This window comes from Borostomias antarcticus, assembly GCF_949987555.1.
Source record: "Borostomias antarcticus genome assembly, chromosome: 7".
In the NCBI taxonomy this organism is placed as follows: domain Eukaryota; kingdom Metazoa; phylum Chordata; class Actinopteri; order Stomiiformes; family Stomiidae; genus Borostomias; species Borostomias antarcticus.
The window spans coordinates 26,997,429-27,019,136 of record NC_140240.1 but is presented as its reverse complement, the minus strand read 5'-3'; the positions used below and the strand labels follow the sequence as shown (position 1 = coordinate 27,019,136).

General features: G+C 51.5%; 1 protein-coding gene across 2 annotated transcripts in view; it reads left to right on the top strand.

Moving 5' to 3' along the window:
* Nucleotides 1–4,433: 4,433 nt before the first annotated feature.
* Nucleotides 4,434–21,708, top strand: part of septin9b (septin 9b) — a gene marked incomplete at its 5' end in the record, with an annotated part of 46,681 nt that continues 29,406 nt past the window's right edge. Inside the window, 2 exons of one of the 2 annotated variants that reach the window (XM_084441504.1) lie at nucleotides 4,434–4,488; nucleotides 11,388–11,975. In XM_084441504.1, coding sequence (XP_084297630.1) covers nucleotides 4,434–4,488; nucleotides 11,388–11,975 — 643 coding nt within the window. Of the gene's footprint in view, nucleotides 4,489–11,387; nucleotides 11,976–21,708 lie in introns of those variants that run through there. The other variant, XM_084441507.1, reaches the window with a different exon arrangement.

Genomic DNA, 21,708 nt, shown 5'->3' with positions numbered 1-21,708 from the left:
TGCGAGTAAGGGGGCGGAGTGTGTGATGTGTGGGAGGTTGGCCCGACGCGCCCGCCAGGCGGCGTGTAGAATGGATGGAGCCAGGACCTGCGTGCTATAACGAGCCCCCCCTTGGATGAGTGGTCTCTCCTTGTACCTCTCTCTCTCTGTACCTGTCTCTCTCTCTCTGTACATGTCTCACTCTCTCCCTGTACCTGTCTCTCTCTGTACCTGTCTCTCTCTCTCTGTACGTGTCTCTCTCTCTCTATCTGTACCTGTCTCTCTCTCTGTACCTGTCTCTCTCTCTCTGTACGTGTCTCTCTCTCTCTCTCTGTACGTGTCTCTCTCTCTCTCTCTGTACCTGTCTCTCTCTCTCTGTACCTGTCTCTCTCTCTCTCTCTGTACCTGTCTCTCTCTCTCTCTGTACCTGTCTCTCTCTCTCTATCTGTACCTGTCTCTCTCTCTCTATCTGTACCTGTCTCTCTCTCTCTATCTGTACCTGTCTCTCTCTCTCCCTGTACCTGTCTCTCTCTGTACCGGTCTCTCTCTCTCTGTACCTGTCTCTCTCTCTCCCTGTACCTGTCTCTCTCTCTGTACCTGTCTTTCTCTGTACCTGTCTCTCTCTGTACTTTACCTCTACCTCTCTCTCTACCTCTCTCTGTACCTGTCTCTCTACCTCTCACTCTTTCTGTACCTGTCTCTCTCTCTGTACCTGTCTCTCTCTACCTCTCTCTCTCTCTCTCTCTTAGCCCTTTTCCATCAAAGGAACTATGGTTCGTGAACCGGTTCATTTCAAAATTCCTGGAACCTTGGTTCTGTCCAGAGAACGGGCCCGCTTTTCGACCAGTTTTGAGCCAAACCGTTGTACGTCAGCCCACGCCCATGATGTCGTCACGGTTCACACTGAAAAACCTACTATTTTGTGGTGCCGGTTCAGAACCAGCTTTCGGGTTCCTGAACTCATTTCTTTTTGGTCGAAATGCTCGGGAACCATTCAAAATTAGGTTCACGAACCGGCACCGAACCGGTTCCCTCTTGGTGGAAAAGGCCTATCTCTGTACCTCTCTCTCTACCTCTCTCTCTCTGTACCTTTCTCTATCTCTCTACCTCTCTCTGTACCTCTATCCCTCTCTGTACCCCTGTTTCTCTCTCTTTTTTCTCTCTCTCTACCTCTGCCCCTATCTCTACCTCTCTCTCTCTGTATCTCTCTCTTCCTCTCTCTCTGTCTACGTCTACCCCTCTCTCTCTGTATCTCTCTCTGTCTTCATCTCTCTCTCTCTCTCTCTCTACCTCTGCCCCTATCTCTCTACCCCTCTCTCTCTCTCTGTATCTATCTCTGTCTTCATCTCTCTCTCTCTCGCTCTCTCTCTCTCTACCACTCTTTCTGTCTCTATCCCGATGTCTCTCTCCCCCTCAGAGGAAGTGTAACAGTGTAATTGTGCAGCGTTTCCTTACTCAGCTGCTTGTATTGACACTAATTCCATTAGCAGATAATAGTGTTGTGTTGCTGTCACACTGTCTGGACCTAAAGGTCAAAACTGTTCACTTTAAAATGTGTCATTTAGCAATCACACACACACACACAGTTGGTCACACAAACGCGTGGGCAGTATTTACACGTCCTGGCACCATTTGTTTGCGCATCACTTCCCTGAGATGCATAGCTGAGCTTTTTTGGTTTTGTCGACCACCAGGTTTGTAGGTGCGAACAAGGAACAGGAAATCATGTCACAGAGCAGAGACAAACTCCTTCAACCCAACTTCAGTACACACACTGAACAAGTCCTAAATATGAGTAGCGCAAACACTACTGAGAAGAAAAGAAATGGCTATTTTAGCAATTCAGCGAAGCGTCTGATTCAGAGCGGTTCGGTGACAAACTAGGCCGGTGCGATACAGCAAAACAAGCATGGCTGTCGCATCGCGTCCTGAGACGCGGACAAAATCGCACGTGCAGACAGCCGAAAAGGTTTTTAACCACCCTCCCATAACCCATAAGTAGATCACACAAACATTCCTGACAGACACAGCCCTGGGAGGAGCCACACACACCATCACCCAGATACCCTCTGATCCTGACATGGATTGGCTTGGTGTGTGTGTGTGTGTGTGTGTGTGTGTGTGTGTGGGGAGGGGGGGGGGGGGGGGTTAACCTGCTGTGCTCCTGATGTTTACGGTGCTATTTCCAGGGGTGGTGATGCACACACGTGCACACACACTCTCTGTGCACACACACTCTCTCTGTCACATGCACGCTCCCACGCGTGCACATGCATACAAGAGCGTGCGCACACACACACACACACACACACACACACACACACACACACTTTCCCTCTCTCACACACACATATACACACAGACACACACACCCAGAGTCCAGATGTTGTTTTGGAGCTCTGCCTCCCTCCTCCCAGTTGCCTTGGAGCCAGCGGAGTGTGTAGCCCAGTTTAGATACATACTATGCGGGATGGGGGAGGTGTGTGTGTGGGTCTCATACCGTGTGTGTTTTGGTTTAATTGAGGACTGAGGCTGGTTGGCATATGGTTTACATGGGGGGGGGGGGGGCAGAGGGGGGGGGGTACAGACTAGGGCTAAATATGAGCACAGTTAACAAGCACACACACACCACTGTACACACACGCACGCCCGAACACAGCCGTGGAGGATACATGCTTGCTTGTTAGGCTGGACAGACCCACTCCAGCCCCCCCCCCCCCACGCACACACACACACATGCACACTGTTAACCTTACTCTGGTCCGTGTCCCCGCACACCCTCCCAGTTGCACAATAGAACCAGACCAGGTAATAAACACATACTATTTAACCAGCCTTCCCCCTGACCTGTAATATGTGAAGGTCTTGGGCCGCCAGGTAAGCTGGCATCGGGCTTGTAAACCCCCCCTGCATTGCCCTCTTCCTGGCCATGCAGCCTATTAAAGCAACAAGCACCACTATTCTCTGCTCAGTTCCCTTCACCGGCTGTGAAATACAGCGTGTGATTGGTTTATCTGGGCTGAGGGGGGGGAAAACAAACTCGGTTGGCCGTATCAAAGGGTGAAAATGTTTACTTCCTGTGTGGGCCTCAATCCCCCCCCCCCCTGTGCAACCCGCCTGGCTCAGGAAGCCAGTTATTGTGGAAAACTAGCTCATTCGCCGGCAATTGCAGCGATAATGCCGCTAACGCTTTGTTAGCGTCAAGTGCTAGCGGAAGATTCGCAGATAAGGGGCCCGTCGAACGCGCTCGCCAGAGAGACAGCCCAGGGGACAGAGAGCAAAGGGCCGCTTCCAGTTCATTCTTTCATCAGTTTCTTCATATCAACGGCTTTTCTTTCCTCCCCAACGCCGTCACTTCAATCAGAGAGGTGGCGTTGCCGGGGGCAAAAGCGCGTCAATTGCCAACTTGTCGACCAATTAGGTTACGACGTCCACAGACCTCCAGTGCTCTTAACATCCTGTGTTCTTCCTGATATGCGGGTGGGGGGACATGTTTGCACGTAATCCCCCCCCGCCCCCCCCCCCCCGACCACCCAGAGGGGCACCCAGACTCTCCGTCGCAGGAAACAACCACAGGGAAGTGACTGCACTGCATCTTTAATTAGAGCGCTGGTAGCGAGCCAGAGTTTTTTTTTCTCCGTTTTTTTTTTCCCCCCCTTCTCAAAGTTGTTTACTCAAGACTGCAGAGAGGGACCCACAAACTGAGACCCGTCTGTGTGCGAGAGAGCCGGGAACGGCCCGTCCTGAAGTGGAGGTCGGCTGGCGTTCTGGAGGCCGTGCGAGCGCTCGGCGGGGTGTGGGAGGGGCGTCGTCTGATTGGACGTATCTGGCTGTAGTGGAAGTGCGCTTCATTCCGTCCCCTGTAGCTTTAATGTGTATTTACGTGCGGCGATAACCACGGAAAGGCATCCGTAGCTGACGGGAAGTGTGTGTGGGTGGGTGGAGGGGGGTGGCTTGTCTGTGTAGGGTGTTATGTGTGGTGTTATGTGTGTGTAATAATGTACAAACAGTGTTTTTAGCGTGTGTGTCCATCAGAGAGTTCTGTGGATATTTTAGTGATATAGTGAACTACTTCCCTCTTTGTAGCGATATATGATGATACTGTACGTACACACACACGCACACATGTCTACTATGAGAGAGAGAGAGAGAGAGAGAGGGGGGCGAGACAGAGAGAGGGCAGGCAGGGAGAAGTAAAAAGAGGGAGTGAGTTTTTTTCCTGTGAAATGTGGTGAGTGGAGGGGAGGGCTGAAGCCCTCTGAAGTCTGAGCGCGCCGATGCAGACAGCGGAGGAGGGAGGCTAGAAAAGCAAGTTGCTCCTTTAAGAAAGTTGTGGGCTCGGGATCTACGTAGCGCACTCCCAATTAGGGATTTGTTTAGAGTCAGAAGACTGTCTCTGAAACGTTACCTTGATAGGGAAAAGGGTGTCTGTATCTCGATATCCAACTACAAACATGTCTGACTCTGGGATGAATGCACACTTGGAGGGAATTATCTCAGATTTTGAAGGTTTGTGTTTTATTAATTCTACCTCTTTATGCCTGTCTTGGTTTAGTTTCTTCTAGTTCATATCAGCCATCTGTGGTCGCAGATGACTGGAAACAGAGAACAGCTGTTGGACAGACTTAAGATTTTTGAATATGATATTTGGATTGAGAACATTTTTGTTTTTTCTGTGCTTGTTTTCTCTGTCTTTTGTTGCGATTGCTATTGAGAGAGAGTGTGTGTATGTGCGTGCGCGTGTGTACAGTGTGTGCGTGCGCGCGTGTGTACCAGAAGGCAGCAAGCAGTGGGCATCTGTTCCCTCAGTCTCTTAAGCCCCCGGTCTGTTATTGATCAGATTCCGGTTACGTCAATAGCGACACCGCGGAATTGACAGCCTCCCCCACCACAGGAAAGCCCCCGGCGGGAGGGGACGCGGGTCTGGATGGAAGCAGCGGCCGCGCTAAAGGCCAACATCTGGCCACGCCATCAAACCATTGACAGCTCTCCGCTCTCCCTTTTGTTGTTCTTGTCCTGTGTGGGACTGGGGGAGTTGATTTCCACCCCCCTCGCCTCAGAAGTCTGTCCCTCCAGCTGTGACGGCTCTGACAGCCGCCACACTCCCACAATCCTTTTAGGAGTGTGGCCGCCCGACGGTGCGCCTCGGGTTCGAGACAGCTGGGGGAATGGGAGCGGCGTGGCGGACAGACTCACAGACGGGCCCCCGCAGCCTGTGATGCTGTAAAGATAAGAGGCGGCGAGCTGCGCACGACGTGACGGCGTGTTGATGGTAGACGATAATGCGTTCACAGCTATCAGGAATGGCTGTTGCTCTCTTGGCTACCGTAGCCTAGATGGGCGGTTCTCATTTGGAAAGTCGTCACTGAACACTACCAAGAGGGAGAATGAGTTATAGCCTGACGGGGGCCCTTTGTCTCTCTATGCCAACACAAACTCGGGTTGATGTCCAGGGTGTTGTGTCTGATTGTGTGTGCGTGTGTGTGTGCGTGTGTAAGACTACATGACCACACAGGAAACAGGAAGTGCCCAGGGGAAGCTGATAAAAACTGACAGCTCTTGTCTTCCTTTATCAGCTTAGTCTGCGCCATGGGTGATTCTTACTAAACCCAGCCCTCCTGTCCCCACACTACCTTTGTAGTGTGAGGATCTATCAGTCTCTCTGAATTCACAGCCTGGAGGTGTTGGCTGGCACTAGGCCTTTTTTGTTTTTGCTACTTGTGAAACTTTCCAAGCGGCCAACGCCGTGGGTCTATAAATCAGCAGTCCAGGCAGCGTTCGGCAGAGTAGCGCTATCCGGCCGAGCAGCGTTGAGCAGAGTAGCAGTTCCGGAAGATCAGTGGAGTGACCTTGAGGAGAGTAGTGTTCAGGAAGTGGTAACGGTAGAGTAGCATCCATCAGCACCCGATACAGCAGGAATCAGATGATTTATTCGAGAAAAATCAGCACCCGATACAGCAGGAATCAGATGATTTATTTGAGAAAAATCTATGTAAATCAGCCGACAAGAATTCAACAGGTGCCTGTTGACATATCTCATTTCATATAAGCGTAATACGCAGGGTATTTATTTATGAGGGTGGGTGGCCCAAACAACCCAGACGTGGACACAACACAGAGTGCAAAACTAGCTAGCATTCCTACTAGCAAGCTAGCTAGTTATTTGTGTTTGTGAACGCTAGCTAGCGTTCTTACTAGCGAGCTAGCTAGAGTTAGCGATAGCTACCGGAACTAGCTAGTGGAACTAACTAGCGGTACACAAGCACCGTACACAAGTACCATCCACATGACACAGGGGTAAAATGTCAGGGCTCATTTAGGCTGATTTACGAAACTGGACCCAGGAGTGAGCAACTCGGATGGTGCTGAGTGGGCACGCTCCGCATATCGCAATACACCTGCCCGGGTACACTCGCCTGGAGGCTCGCTCGCGAGCAGGGGGATTGGTCAATGCTCGCTGCCCGCACTTCTCTATGCATTTTGTATCAATGATATGAATCGAGATATGTCAACCTTCTGACCTGCTAGCAGATCAGCAGGCGCCCTCCTGTGCGATTCTAATCGTCTGATTTACGTTGATTTTTCTCGAATAAATCGGCTGATTCCTGCTGTATCGGGTGTCATCAGAGTAGTGTTTAGCAGGCTCATAGGAACAAACAGCTTCGCCTGCCAAAACACTGCAGGCTAGGGTTATGGCTGGGCCGGGTTACTGACGCCACGCTAATGCAGCTTTCCCAGTAGCTGCCTCTGTTTCCAGCTCTCTATTTCCCCCTTAGGGCGCTGATCCGAGATCAGCCGTGTCTTCCTGAGGGCTTACCTGTTATTTTGTAGAGAAAATTAAGAAATATGGATCCAAGACCTCTCTCTCCTCTCCACTCCTACCTACCCGCAAGCCCACTGGCCCTCCCAGAATTCCTCGGCGTAGGCCAGACCACAAGAACACAAACCATCTCGCACTCGGTGCTAACTGCCATCGGTGAGCGCAAAGACCGTCGTACTCAAGAGGATAAGAGAGGGGAAGTGAGCGTTGGACACCCTAGAATTAGCGGCGGCTAAGCTAACTGACCCAGCGGAATATCACCGTGCAGGACATAACTCTACCCTTTTTTGTTTGGCCTTGCTTTGTGGGATGGGCTTCGGTAATATTTATGTAGCTCTAACCACATAATAGCACAGTAATCTAGTTCTGTTGACACCTGCCAAGCCGCTATCTGCGTACGCAGTACTATCAAGAGCCAAATAGCATGATCTTTGCAGCGCCGCATGAAGAATAGCTCGAATTTAATATGTTTCGAGTTTCAAGCCGTAATTGCAGGTTTCGCCGTGGGTTTTTAGGTTTGCAACGTATTTTCACACCGCTCATCTCGAAAATACTGCAGAGTCAATACTGCTGTATCATATCGTCCTATCGCTTCACGGTGTCACAGACTTCGAGCTGGTTCTTCAGGTTGGTAGGTGGTGACCTCAGGAAGCCACGGTCATGCGTTGGTGAACAGGAGCGAGGTAGGAATGCGGTGTGTGCGAGAGAGAGTCCTCAGACTCACAGGCCCAGTGATTCACTGCCCTGTCTCCCCCCTCACTCTGGCCAAGTTGTTGCAGATAATCACATGATCAGTACCAACTCCAACTGGCCTCATAAGGCAATTCTCTTCACAAGCCCAGAGCTGCACATTCTCAATCACCCACACACTCACCTTGCACGCACGCACGCACGCACGCGCACACACACACACACACACACACACACACACACACGTTCTCACACCAGCACACAGTTTCTTTTCTTTTTTATTCTTTCAAATTTTCTTTGAAATATTCTTTCTTTTCTCTCAGGCACACTCACTTGCTCACACACACACACACACACACACACAAGCACGTAGACTCACTGACTCACTCACTAAACCCAATATATAAACGCTAGACTATCCTTCATAACACACAAAGCTGTTGAAACTCTAGCGAGATCACAGTCCAGTCCCCAGGAGAAAGCTCTCCAGCCCTCGTGGTCTAGACTCCCTCCTCTCTTTGAGGAAGCTGATCCGCCCGGTCACATAAGGACCCCAGACGTCAGACCAAGAGGCTCCCAGTTCCAACATGAAGGCCACAGAAGCGTCCTGTGTTAGTGTTGTGTCCCTCCTCACGGAAGGTGTTGGTGAGCAGAGACCGCAGCCCCAGAGTAGGCCTGCGTCCGTCCACTGCCAGTCACGGCGGTCTGTCTCTTGGTGTGTCTCTCTGTTTCACTTCCCACCTCTCCACGGTCTCTCACTAGCCCTCTAAGCCAGGTCCAGGTGCTGGCCTTGCCTCTCTCTCTGGTATCTCTCGTGTTTAGTATCTCTGCCAATATTTCCTGTAGGTGTCCTTGACGAGATGAGCGAACACTGGACAGTGGAGATACAGAGTCCAGGCACAATGAGCAGATGCAGAGGAGCGCTGTTTGCTTTCCTCCATTAAATTACATTTTACATTTTACTTACTTAGCAGGCAGTGTCCCATACTGTATACTGGAGGCATTAACCAGGTTAGAGATAGCGTATCTGCCATCTTAGTGTTTGGTGTGCCACGAATGTTCTGTTTCACGATGGTCGTTTATCTTTCTATATATCAGACTATTATGGGATGCCAGAAGCTGAACGACGCTCATGGACGAGAGAGAGAGCGAAACTCCAGACGGTTGTTAAGGAGATTCCATAGAGACGGAGCAGGCCCACTTTTCCAAACTCATAGTCTGGGAATGCCGCTTCGCCGGGGAATGAGAAGGCACGGCCCGTCTGGCCTCCCTCCCCCTCCCCCCACGTCATCGGAACACCGTTACGCGATCCCAGATCTGGCTCGTGTGAAAATACAGGAGAGGGGATATCCTGGACGCTTCCCTGGAAAACCGCAATCCCTCTTCTGCCGTGATACGGGGATAGGTGACCAATGGGTTCATGGAAAAACGCTTTGAAACGTAGGAATGAGAGGTTAATCTTTGCTCGCTATCGTTCTTATCTAAGTTTCTTTCCGTTCCACGCGTACCAAGCCTCGTTTTTAACCCTGAATCTGAATGTTCAGTGGGTAGTAGGTAGTTAGTACTTTATTGATCCTCGAGGGGAAATGACGGATATCCTATGGATCTCTATGGATCCTATGGACTGAGGGCTGTAGTTTATCAATGGTTCTTCTGCTCCTGGTGCTTATATACTTCCATGAGAGTATAGCCAGTGCATATATCAGGCGACAGTCTTAAGACCAGCTCCAACCCACCAACCCTAACCTAATTTAAACCTAACCCACTTTCTCGGTTTTAACGTTTCGGTGTGTAGTGTGTTGATACTGCGGTTCGAGCATATGTAGGTAATCTAGGGGGCCCTTCTAAAGGGCCGATGCATCATCACCACAGCTACTAGCCCCTCCGTCTGATGCCTCGCGACCTCAGCGCTCCACGTGTGTGCTGCAGACCGATCTTGGCAGTCCCAGCCTTTCTCCTGGACCCAGTTGAAAGCAAAAGCAAACTTGGACGCGCTCGCCGCCGCCGTAAAACACAAAAGGGGGGGGGGGGGGAGCGGGATGGAGAGACGGAGTCCAGTGGCAAAGCGGTTTGGCCGCGACCCGCAAATCACAAGTTTATGACCGCGTTTACCCTCTCTTTACAGGGTCAAGTCATTGCTTCTAATCAAAGGGCACGCCACGCAGCGTGTTTTTAGCAACAGCGAAAGCACGAACGCACGGCTCTTCACTTAGACGGACAGTGAAAGAAAGCAGGCCGTAGGCCTACAGTACAACGCCTCGTTGGAGGAACACATGCGGAAAATTTCCCAGTAATCCTCAGAGCAACAGTCTCACAGGGAAACGGTCGGAGCATGAGAAAACAAATGGTAGACTGTGACTGTGTGTTTTTGAAAACCACTGTAAGTTTGATATGTGAAGGTCTTCGGGGCACGTGTGTTAGTGTTTTATGAACATAACATCTACAGTGCTACAGGATGTGTCATAAGCGAACGCCAGTTATTAGCTATCTCAAGGTGAAACGCTATGCCAAGGGGGAAGACAGACAAGCGCGATGGAGGACGAGCTGCAAGGCCACCGTAGCAAAGCGTGCGTTTATTCAACGGGGAGATACAGGATATGCAGTACAAATCACGCTGCGCCAGACTGGCCCGGGTGTGGAGACTCGGGGCCCGGAGCCAAGGACCAAAATGTCATTGACGTGACCACTGGACGACTCGCAAGAGAAGACCAAGACATTTGCCCCGGCACGCCAAATAAGCGCTTGGCAGGCGTTGAATTTGTCTTTGCGGGGGGCAAAGTATCTGGTGTCGCTGCTGTCATAGCGCTAAATTAGATTAGCGGCCGTAGCCGACGTGTGTTGGAGAGAGAGAGAGAGTCTTTGATGTGATTGTCTCCCTCTCGCGTTGCTCCGGGTGCACAGAAAGAGCAGTGGGCCTGGTCCCCACGCCATTCAGTGGATGTACACGCACACACACACACACACACACACACACACACACACACACACACACACACACACACACACACACACACACGCAAACAGTTGGTCAGAGAGAGGATAATATCCCATGTGTGTATGTTCGTGTGAGTGCCCTGGTCATTACAAAACTAGCCTGTGTGACCTCAGGCTTGGGACCCAACATTTCAGGACAGGATTCTAATTGGCTCGGCCAGTTGCCCTCGAGGCTGTACTCTTCTGGAGTTTCTTCCCTCATGGACCATATAGAATGTTTTTTCTCTGTATTTTCTCACGAAGCCAGCGCCAACATATCATCCAATGAGCTTATCATCCAATGTGCGCTCATTTGGTATAATTTCATTCGCTCAACCGCTTCTTGACCTTTTACTTTTGGCATGTTTAAAGAGACAAGGGCATTTTAGTGGCTTCGCATTTTGATATTGTCTTTTAAAAACGAATTAGTGTAAATCATTGACATTTTACAACGTGTTGTATTCCGCACAATGTTTGAAGCAAATGGCAGTTGGCCACAAGTGTATATAAAGGTTTGCCATGCTCAGGCATGCATGTTTGTGCTTTTGATGCGCACTGCTATTGAAATGAGTTACAGGCTCTCAATTGTTTGTTTCTGCCGCGCTCCGTGTGATGTCGCTGTAATGGCTTTTCAAGCTTGTCCACTCTGTAACCTCAGACTACAACAGTGTAGCCAGGAAATACAACGCTGCTCATATTGTCTTTTAGAATGGGCTTGTTGTTCATGTACAGAATTCATTTCCCCTTGTCTTCTTCTGAAATGAACTAAGGACACATGTTGACACTCAACTTTAGCAAAGGAACCCATGGTTTGAGGTTGTTTTTCTTCCTGAGTTGCTCGTAGATATCGGCGGTGCCAGACGTTGTTCAGTGATAATTGACTAATTTTGTGTGTTTCTCTGTCACCTCTCTTGTCCCCCCGCAGCTCTGAAGAGGTCGTTCGAGGTGGAGGACGTCGACACCTCCGGCCGCCGGGCCACGCCCAACGCCCACCGGCCCGCCATGTCGCCCACCAGCATCTACTACCGCGAGCTGGGCGCCCCGAGCAGCAATAACCACTCCTCCGCCGGCTCCCCCAAGCCCGGCTCCAAGACGCCCGAGCCCGTGTCGCGGCGCACGGAGCTCTCCATCGACATCTCCTCCAAGCAGGTGGACGCCGGCCCCGGCTCCGCCCGCTTCGCCGCGGCCAAGCGCCCGGACGTCCCGGGGGGCCACGCGGCCAGGACCCCCGAGGTGGGGCACAGGCGGGAGGTGACCTTCGCCAAGGCCCCCGGCGAGCCCCCCGCCGCGCGGCGGCCCCCGGACAGCGCCCGGGGCCCCGAGCCCCAGCCGCACGCCAGGCGGTTCGAGTCCCCCGGCCCCGGGGATGGCCCCAAAGTCGGGGGGAACAACGGGAGCCACCACCCGACGGCGCTGCACCCCCACCACCCCAACCCCCACCACAGCGCCATCGTCACCACCATACGCTGCCCCTCGCCCAACCACGCCGGGCGTAAGTCCCCCAACCCCGACAGTAAGTGCAGCCCAGTTGAATTGGCTAAGCTCGCTCCTCCGTGTAAATACCGCCCGCCCGTGCCATCGAACTGCTAGCTTATTCAGTGGCGTAGCTGGCTAAACCGTGACGTTGCCATGTGCGTTGGCAAGTCGGTGGACCCGAGATCGTCATGTAAATCCTCTGTTGTGAAGCACTTTGAGCTGCATTTATTTGTATGGAAGGTGCTGTTCAAATACATTTTTATTATTATTATTCATTATTATTATTGCTGTTGTTGTTATTATGATGATGATGATGATGATTATTATTATTATATCATACCCAGTGTGGGCAATTGAGGGTGAAATTAGATAACTGACAAGCAGCGTAGTGACACCTGTACAGGGGTGCCATTGCCTCCGGATACCCAGTCTGGTGTGTGTGTGTGTGTGTGTGTGTGTGTGTGTGTGTGTGTGTATGCATGCATGTGAAGAAACCAGGTGAACAAGCGTTGTTGTTTTTTTAGGGTTGTGGTGCCTGAGTGCTAACCACAACTCTGGGAATGTGTGTGTGCGTGCGTGCGAGTGGGTGGGTGTGTGTGTGCTTGATCTCTGCTGGAGTTCTGCTGGGTCTATACTGGGCTGTCACGCGTTTTGCGTGATAAACCATCAGATGTTCAAAGACGTGTGGAGACAGTAACAGGCCCCTCCCCTCGTCGATCTGACCAATGGGCGACGTGGCTGAACCTATCTAACCTGTCTTGTCCACGACATCAAGATTACAATAGAATAGAACTGTGGCGCGATCTAGTGATGTGAAGGGTGTCCCAGAATGCATTTCAGCTCACTGTCGTGTCGTTTGTTCTGTCTTGTGTTCTTCAGTTTCTTACTTTTCCTTCAAACCCTTTTGCCATTTCTAATTCATGCAAATATTCCTCCATACTATGGTGGGCTAAGCCAACATATTTAGCGAACATTGGGGTTTCCCTTGAAAGATGGGAGACCCATTTTCCAGACTACATCTTTCCTGTTTTTTCCCTTCCTGCCCCCAACTGACGCCCCCCCCCCCCCCCCCCCCCCCTCATCTTGTACTGTACCTCACAGCGAGACTCAGAGATCCGATCTCCCACAGCGCCGGCTGGGCCCCTGTAACAGGAGAACTCTTGTGTGATTAAAGACCCGGCCTGTCGCCCTCAGTCTGTCTTGTCTGTCTGTCACTGCTGCCTGTGTGTCCGTCTGTCTGTCTGCCTGCCTAGGTGTAAGCTCGCCAGTCTGTCTGTCTGTCTCTCTCTGCTGTCTGTCTGTCTGCCTGGGTGTACGTCTGTCTGCCTGTCTGTCTGTGTGTGTCCGTCTGTCTGTCTGCCTGCCTATAGGTGTCTGCTCGCCAGTCTGTCTGTCTGTCTCAGCTGTCTGTCTGCCTGGGTGTCCGTCTGTCTGCATGTCTGTTTGTGTGTGTCTGTCTGTCTGCCTGTCTGTCTGTGTGTGTCCGCCTGTCTGTCTGTCTGCCTGGGTGTCCGTCTGTCTGCCTGTCTGTCTGTGTGTGTCCGCCTGTCTGTCTGTCTGTCCGTCCGCCCGTCTGTCTGCGTGTCCGTCAATCCTGTGGACTCAGGCCTCCTCGGTGTGCCTCGCTCCATTAGTGAGTGCATGTGTGATATTCGGCGAGATATTAAAGAGATATTCATATTTAAGATATTCTGTCTCCCACACCTTGGGTTTGACAGTGAAGTCTCACTAGTCTGACCGCGGCGGCTCACGGCTTCACAAGACCTACTACTCCGACGTAAGACCTAATAAAGCAGATTGTTGTGTGTGTGTGTGTGTTGGTGTGTGTGTGTGTGTGTGTTGGATTGGCCGGACAGACAGACAAATCCCGGCCCCAAGGCTAACCAGGGTGTTTTAGTGGCGGAACGTAACACATTTGGATTCTATTATCACACGTGCACACACACACACACACACACACTCTCTCTCTCTCTCTCTCCGTCTCTCTCCCTCTCTCTCTCTCTCACACGCCTCACTTTTACGCCCTCAGATGGAGAGCCTCTCGGCCCGCCGACACGAGCCAAATAGATTCCTGTAAACAGAGGGATAAAACCTCGAGCCAACTATGATCTAACGCAGCCAGTGTTTAGACAGAAACCTTTAGACAACATTCGAACGACGTTCAGACGACGCCGTCGACTCGGAACACCCCGGCCTGAGGCCCTCGGCGGGGAGGGGGCGTGAACCGGCCGCTGGAAGCGTTGATTTGTTTGTCAGATGGACAAAAGCGCGGTGGGCTCCTTACTTAGCCCCGCCCCCTCGCTAAACCACCAGATAAACCGTGGCTCCAGCGTTTGATAAATCAGTACGTTCCACCATTGCCATTTGCTGTCCTGCCAAGTGCTTTATAACTAGCACTTAATGAAATATAATTACGGGCCTTATTTTCCGGTCGATACAGGCAATTTAGTATTATAGGTTGCTGGCTTGCGCTGCAACTGTATGTCAGTCAATGCAGATAGTTTATCATTGTGTCGAGTGTGTGCGTTCCCACGCAGTAAAGACTTGGTGTGTGTGTACGTGTGTGTCTGTGTGCATATCTGTAGCTTCTGGACCTGGAGTCTCTCTGGGGGAGTGGATGGGAGGGGGGGGGGGTCTGAGCCAGTCGTTTCCCCGCAGGGAGAGGCCCTGTTAGGGGGTCTACATGACGGGGTGGACTGCCCAGACGACCCGGGGCCCACCCTGACAGGCTCCGGCCCCTGCTGCGGCTGCCAGTGGCTCCCAGATAGAATCAGTGGCAGCAGACACATGGAACAACACAGCGCTGTACTGGGCATAGCCTGTCCTAATCAGATTCTCTCAAAGTGCTGTAATTCATTCCGATAGGGGATCTTGGTCCCGCAGAATGCGATGCACTGCCGAGATAACGGTTAAAGTGAAACTTTGAATCAGGCCAACAGATGGACAGATTCACTCGGGTGGCTCTCTGAGAAGCTTCCTTTCCACTTGGCTGTCAGTGTGTGTGACGACTGTTTTCGGGACTCTTATTTGATAAGTCGGTTTCCTGTCCATTCAGTTTGTTTTTTTCCGACAGGAAATGACATCGCAGGCACACACACACACACACACACATGGTCCACTTCCCCGGCTTCCTTCCGCGTGCCGTCAGAGGGGATTGTTTCCCCCCCGCCCGACCCCGCCGCCGCGCTCCGCTTCCTCTCCCCTGGGGGACATGTGACCCGAGTCAGTGAGCCTGCCGTCCAATAGCAGCCCTCCCTTGGGGGACATGTGACCCGAGTCAGTGAGCCTGCCGTCCAATAGCAGTCCTCCAACTGCAACCGAACGGACCTGAACTTTTTTTTATGGCTCGTCAAATCCGGAGTGATGAAATGCATGAAACAAATACTTGTATTCCTTTGCGGTACACTTTGTCAACACGTCGATGGGGGCTTGTTCGTTGAGTGAGTTGAAGCACAAACAGGTCTGTGTTTCTATGTTGACCTACTTGACCCCTCCATTGAACCACTGAGACTGTCTGCAACACTGTCCTATTCAGTGACCGGACCCCAGGGGTTAGCCAGAGCACTGCCTGATTAGAAAGACCCCCGTCCCCTCTGACGCACACACAGAGAGCTGTTCTGGGAAACGGGCGCCGTCATTTCACCGAGGTCATAATACTACGACTCGGCCTCCGCGATGACACAACGCACGCCGGCACATTAGCACCGCGACCCGACGTTCCCGCAGAGGGAGGCAAGCCCTTTCCCGCTCTTTCCCTCGGTACCGGGTCCAGTAACCCCCCCCCCCGGACCCCCTCCCACGGTCGTCCCGTAGCGACTCTCACAGACGTGGCCCTGCGGCCTCGCGCAATTATTGCGCACCTCAGCTCAAAGGGGAGAGAGTACTCAATTTGAAACCCCCCGACGGTTATCCCCGCTAAGCAGGTCTGTCGACAGTCCAGTCTGGTGTTCGTCATGGCGTCTGACGCTAAGAAATTGACCGCTAGCCATCCATCTGGACTGTGCGCTGTAGCCTACAGTCAGAGGGCAGTTAGGACACTGGTCAAAAATGAGTATGAAATTTGGGTCTAGTTCCCTGGGGATAGATTTAGTATAAGTCCAGGACTGATATTAGCTCTCTCGAAGTGGAATATCATGTTGTTGTTTTTCTCAGTCCAGGACTGGACCAGGTTTTAACTATGCCTGGGAAACCACTCCCGCAGGGTATAATTTTTGAGACGAGGCTAGTTATTTAACCTCCCCCCCCCCCTTCTCACTGACCGGCCGGTCAGTCGGGCCTCGACGTTTCTAGGGGTCAGCCAGGGAACCGCTCTGGCGGGGGAACCGCTCCCTGGGCTGGACCGAACCCAGAACCTGCTGGTGAGAGAGAGGAGGGAGGAGAGAGGGAGAGAGAGGGGGGAGGAGAGAGAGGGTTGGGGGGGGGGGGGGTAGAATGAGAGGACAGAATGATAGGAGATAGAAAGAGAGAAGTATGGACATGGGGAGTGAGAGAGCGGGGTAGGGAGGGGAGGGTTTTTCGACGGTGTGAGTTGGCCAGCAGAACATATCATTATCGCCAATCAGGGGCTGAACACCCCCGGGGCTCGACGTTATTGCTCTAGGTAAACGGTCCGCAGAGTGAGGTCATTAGACCGCAGTGTAGTGATCAATCGCTCGCTGTCACGAGCTGCTAATCGGGAGTTAGCATTAGCTTAGCTCAGAGCTATTCAGACCTGGGCCGAAATACTATTTAAAATAGCATTGCTTGAATCTGTCTGGAGTGTTTGGTGGGTGCGGCTTACATATGTGGAAACAGCCCAGCTGGTTCCATTGTGCCAGATGAGCAATAATGCGCCGAAATGTATTTCAAATAGTATTTCCACCCAGGTCATTCACCGTCGGCTGCCTCGGTCAAGTCACTGTTGCTAAGGACTGAGGATTGTTAGCTTAGCGTGTGTGTGTGGCTGCAGGACTCCTAGCAGCCAGCAGGTGGCAGCGCCTGACAGGTGAAGCTTGGGCAAACGCATATCCTGGCAGGCAGGTGGTCATCTCGTATCTCAGCTTGAGAGCATATGTTTATTTTCTGCTCTCTCTCTCTCTCTCTCTCTCTCTCTCTCTCTCTCTCTCTCTCTCCCACGCTCCCCTTGCCAGAGGACCAGAGCCCTCCATCCTTCATACTGGAGACACAACAGGAAAAGCTTTTCCTGCCTTATGAGGGAAATCGTTGATACTTACACGCTTAATGATTTACATTTACATCATATTCAGTGAAACGCTGTCCTGGTATGGCTTCTCACACGTCTGCGAAGGCTGTGGTCGGTGACAGGAAACGTCTGTGTGTATCCAGTTCCTCCACGCTGGGCGGAGTGGAGACGACGTGGAAGAAGGACGGCCTCCGCTCAGATAAGGCTTCCGGAAGCTGGGAGTCAGTCTGCTGAAAGTCAGGGGTTAAAAAACGTTCCCACCAACAGCCCCCATCCCCCACCACCTCCCCCCTAAACCTGCCCTGGGACCTCCCCCTCACACGCACACACACACACACACACACACACACACACTCTCTCTGAACTGTTATCTCCCCTAATTCTGCCTGAACTGCTATTTCTCTCCCACACAAACACACATGCACACACACACACACACACACACACACACATAAACAAACACATAAACACACGCACACACGCACACAAACTCAACCACATCCTGTAGAGCATGACTCGTGTAATGATCACTTTGTCTCCCTCAAAGAGTGCTTGGGAGGTAGCAGTCTGTCCGGCCGGCCTAAACATGGGCTGGTTTCCCTATAAAACACCCTTCCAAGATGGAGGAGTCCGTTAGAGGGGTGTGTTTGTACGTGGGAATCTCTATTGTATTCTCGTTCCTTCACATGGAGCCGGCGTGCCGATGAGCGATGGGAACAGGACATGGACCAAAGACTGATGAAGTCATTGGCCAGACGTCCAGGTCGCGGGGGGTCACTCTGTATCTTGTCGAGACCATCCCCTGTCTCTTGTCCATCTCGTCAATATCTTATTCATCTCACTGAAGATTATCTAAACACTGCCCCTGCCCTGTATCCTGCTACTGGGAAAGCGCTTTGTGTTTTGTCATTGCTTATCTTCGCTGCTCAGTTCTGCCCTCTGTGCAGTTGCAGGCTATGTAAAAACAAGATGGCCGACAATGTTCGGGTCTACCGGGTGTCGGCCAGCGGGGAGCCAGGGTCTCTGTTAATGATGTTTGCCCCGTTCTTTGGCTGACAATGATGAGTTGTTGTAATTGAAGAGTTTGGTTGCGAAACGAGGAATGCTGGTTATTTGACATTAATGTTTAAGATTCCATAGCATTTTGTGGTAAAATGCATTTCAAGGTACCAAAAAAGGTATCAAAATGTATAATCTTAAAATCTGATTAAAGAAATATTCCACACAGACGAAGGTACCTATTAGCAATCATTTCTGGTAATAAAATGTGAAAAATTGGTGTTTCTCGTTTTGCAACCAAAGTCTGTAGTCTATAGTTGTAGTCTCATTCACCGTAATAATCAGTGATTCCACAGTCATGGACGTCCTCTAGAGTTTTGTCTGGGAGACGAGTCTGCCAGGTGGGAGATTGACCAGCTGCTGTCCTGGTGTGCCCAACACAACCTGGAGCTCAACGCTCATAAGACAGTGGAGATGGCTGTGGACTTCAGGAAGAAATCATATATATAATTTTATCTTATTTTGCACTAGTATTTTGTATTTTGTTTATCCTTGTACTCTCCTGTCTTGTCGCTGCACCCTGTCCAATGTTTTTATATGTTATGCACCATGGCCAAAAGTAAATTCCTAGCTGGTGTTTCTACAGTATGTAGTGTGTGTGTGTGTGTGTGTGTGTGTGTGTGTGTGTGTGTGTGTGTGTGTGTGTGTGTGTGTGTGTGTGTGTGTGTGTGCGGGCATGAATGAGTGCGTTCACACATACGTGTATGTGAGTCAGTGTAAGTGTGTGGGCAGATGGCAATATGTACCCCTGTCATGCCATCTGCTGTAGGAGGCAGATGGGAGTCAGTGTGTGTGTGTGTGTCTGTGTGTGTGTGTGTGTGAGAGAGAGAGAGAGAGAGAGGGGTCATTATGAGTGGAAGACCACTGGGCGAACAATACCTCTCTTTCTAGTATCTCCCCTCAGGAGAAGGAATGGTAACAATCAGAAACAATCATCTAGTGAAGGATCTATGTAGGCTATTATCTTTTACTGAAGGCTTTTTTCAGGCTTTGAAGCCTCTGCCTTTTTACTGAAAGTAGGACCCCACCCATTAGTGTGGCGACGCGACCTCTGAACTCCATACAACACACCGCAGAGCATTCGACACAGAGCGGTGTTGATTGCAGAGGTCAGGGGTCAGGGCTTCGTGCTGGTAACAGCCGACAACACACCACACCTCTGGTGCTCACTTTACACTGCAGGAGAATGAAACCCAGTCTCCATAGTGAGACCATAACACACACACCCATGCTCTTACTCACTCACTCACGCGCCATTTTATGCCCTCAGGTAACGGGGGGGGGTTGAACAGTAACCAGGGTTATGTTTTGACTAGGCTTCAGACTCTAATCCCTTTGTGAACACAGCCGTACATTAAACCATGCCCTGGATTAGAGACGAGCCTTGTACTCCCCCGAAAACAGTGCTTAGTCGCTCACCTCAGGGCGCACAGCGGCTCGTTTTATAAACACTGACCCGGCTACTTCCGAGGTACTGTTACACAGAGGTTAGCCTAAACTCGCTGACCCCGGGGCGAGGCTTTGCCGTCGTCTCCGCGTCGAAGGTCAGATTTGCGGATGATGTCATCCCCGAGAGGGTCGTGATTACGGCGAGGCCGGCCTCGTCGACAGAGCTGCCGGGAACCCCTCAGCACGCTTTAACCCAGGGGGTGTGGGGGTGGGGGGGTGATGGAACAGCCTCACACAGCTGAAGGTCTGGTGTTGGAGGGGGGGGGGGGTGTAGCACAGTACACAGCCACATCATTGCTTCTGGCTAATCTAGAGAATTTAGTCTTTGCTTTTGTTGTTTCTCGCCGGAACGAACATTTTGATAACAGCGTTCCCAGCACCTAACTATTGTTATGTACGGTATTTATTCAAGGTTACACTGTACTTTTTGTCTCAAACTTTATCCCTTCATGCAAGACAAGGCCCATACACACACATTGAGAAGTCTTAGTCCCCTCATGCTCTGTCTGTCTCTCTAAACAGGGAAGGTTTCTATTATACATAATTAACATCATAGCTCTGGGAGGATTCTGGGAATGACCGCACACGGAGAGCGTAATCACAGACCGCAGTCTCGGTCCTGAGGCACTGAGTCATCCCTCGCTCCTCGGACCGCCAGCAGGGATTCCCCCGGAAGGCCGACCTCATCCCGGAAATCTGTTTATCGTTTGGCGGGGAAGTTCTCCGGGCTGGTAACGTCGGGATGAGACCGCCGTGACTTTACAGTCCCAGCCGTCACACGGGAATCGCTTCCCTTTACCTCAGCCGTCGAAAACCTTCCGAAATTCCTCTTTTCCGGGCCCGTATATATAGGATAGCCTCGACCGTATAGGACGGCCTGGACAGCCTGTTCTCCGGCAACTAGACCGGGAGCGGGGAGGCGTGCTGGCCGCCTGCCGCGAGACGTACGGCCCTGAGGTCCTCTGTGAGTACGAGCGCGCGTCTGTCCGTCCGTCCATCCATCTGTCGGAAAGAAGGGATCCGTTGAGTCCGTCGTTAGCCCTTTGACCCGCTCAGCAACTGGTTTGCATTAAGGCCAATCAAGAGGCCTCCGTGTCATGATGTAAGCTCCTCTCGCGGGAGAATCGCGTACATGAACATCCCAGGAGTTTTTTTCTTTTTCTTAAACCTCATTGTTTAGTTGAGGGACTTTAAGGGGTTTGACAAGGATGCGCTCTCTGCCTTGGCTGTCTTTGTCCCCCATTGTCTATTGTGTTTAAGCACCATGTCCTTGGTCGAACGATGCCCGGTTTCTCTAAGTATTTCTTTGATTCTGAGGAAATGTTTTGAGAGGGGGTTCCGATGGTGGTGTAATGCCAGTGTGTTGACATTCTTGTTCAAGCTGGTCTCTTATTTATGTATATCACCACTCTCTCTTGCGTCATCGCTCTGTCTCTCCTTTGTGGAAGCCGGTTCGAGCGTTGAGCACAGCTGCAAAAGCTCTGGCGGATTAAAGCGTGGGGGGAAACGACACCCTAGAAAAATACCTAACGAACTCGCGACCGCAAAATCGGACAGTTTATCTCCTCTGGGGTTGTCACTCTTACAACAGTCCACCGGTCCCTTGTGAGCGCAGAGAAGCGCAGATACGAAAGCAAACATTGCCTGAGTTATCGCATCCTTGAAGGAAAACACACAGGCCTGGGTCTGAGATGTGTCAGGGGCACAACGCAACCTCCAGCTGCTTTCAGGCCGGCCCCCTGAGAAAACGGCTCTGGAAAGATTCTTGATTCAGAATGTGTCGGTTCCTCAAGCTGCGTGGTTTCAGTTTGGCCCCTGAGAGAACGGCTCTGGAAAGTTGGAGGATAAGCGACGGGCCAGATTCACTTTATAGCTACAACATTATTTTAGATTGAACTTAGATATAGTAGGATCTCTCACCTCTCGTCCATCCGCCTCACCTCCACTAATCTGAAAAGACGGTATAGGTGAAAGGTGTAGGCCAAGCACGCATGTTGTCACCCATCCAGTGTTATCAGATCAGTGCAGTCAAAGGAGAGGAGCCAAGAAGAGGAAATGGTGTTCTGGTAGCACATGCTGC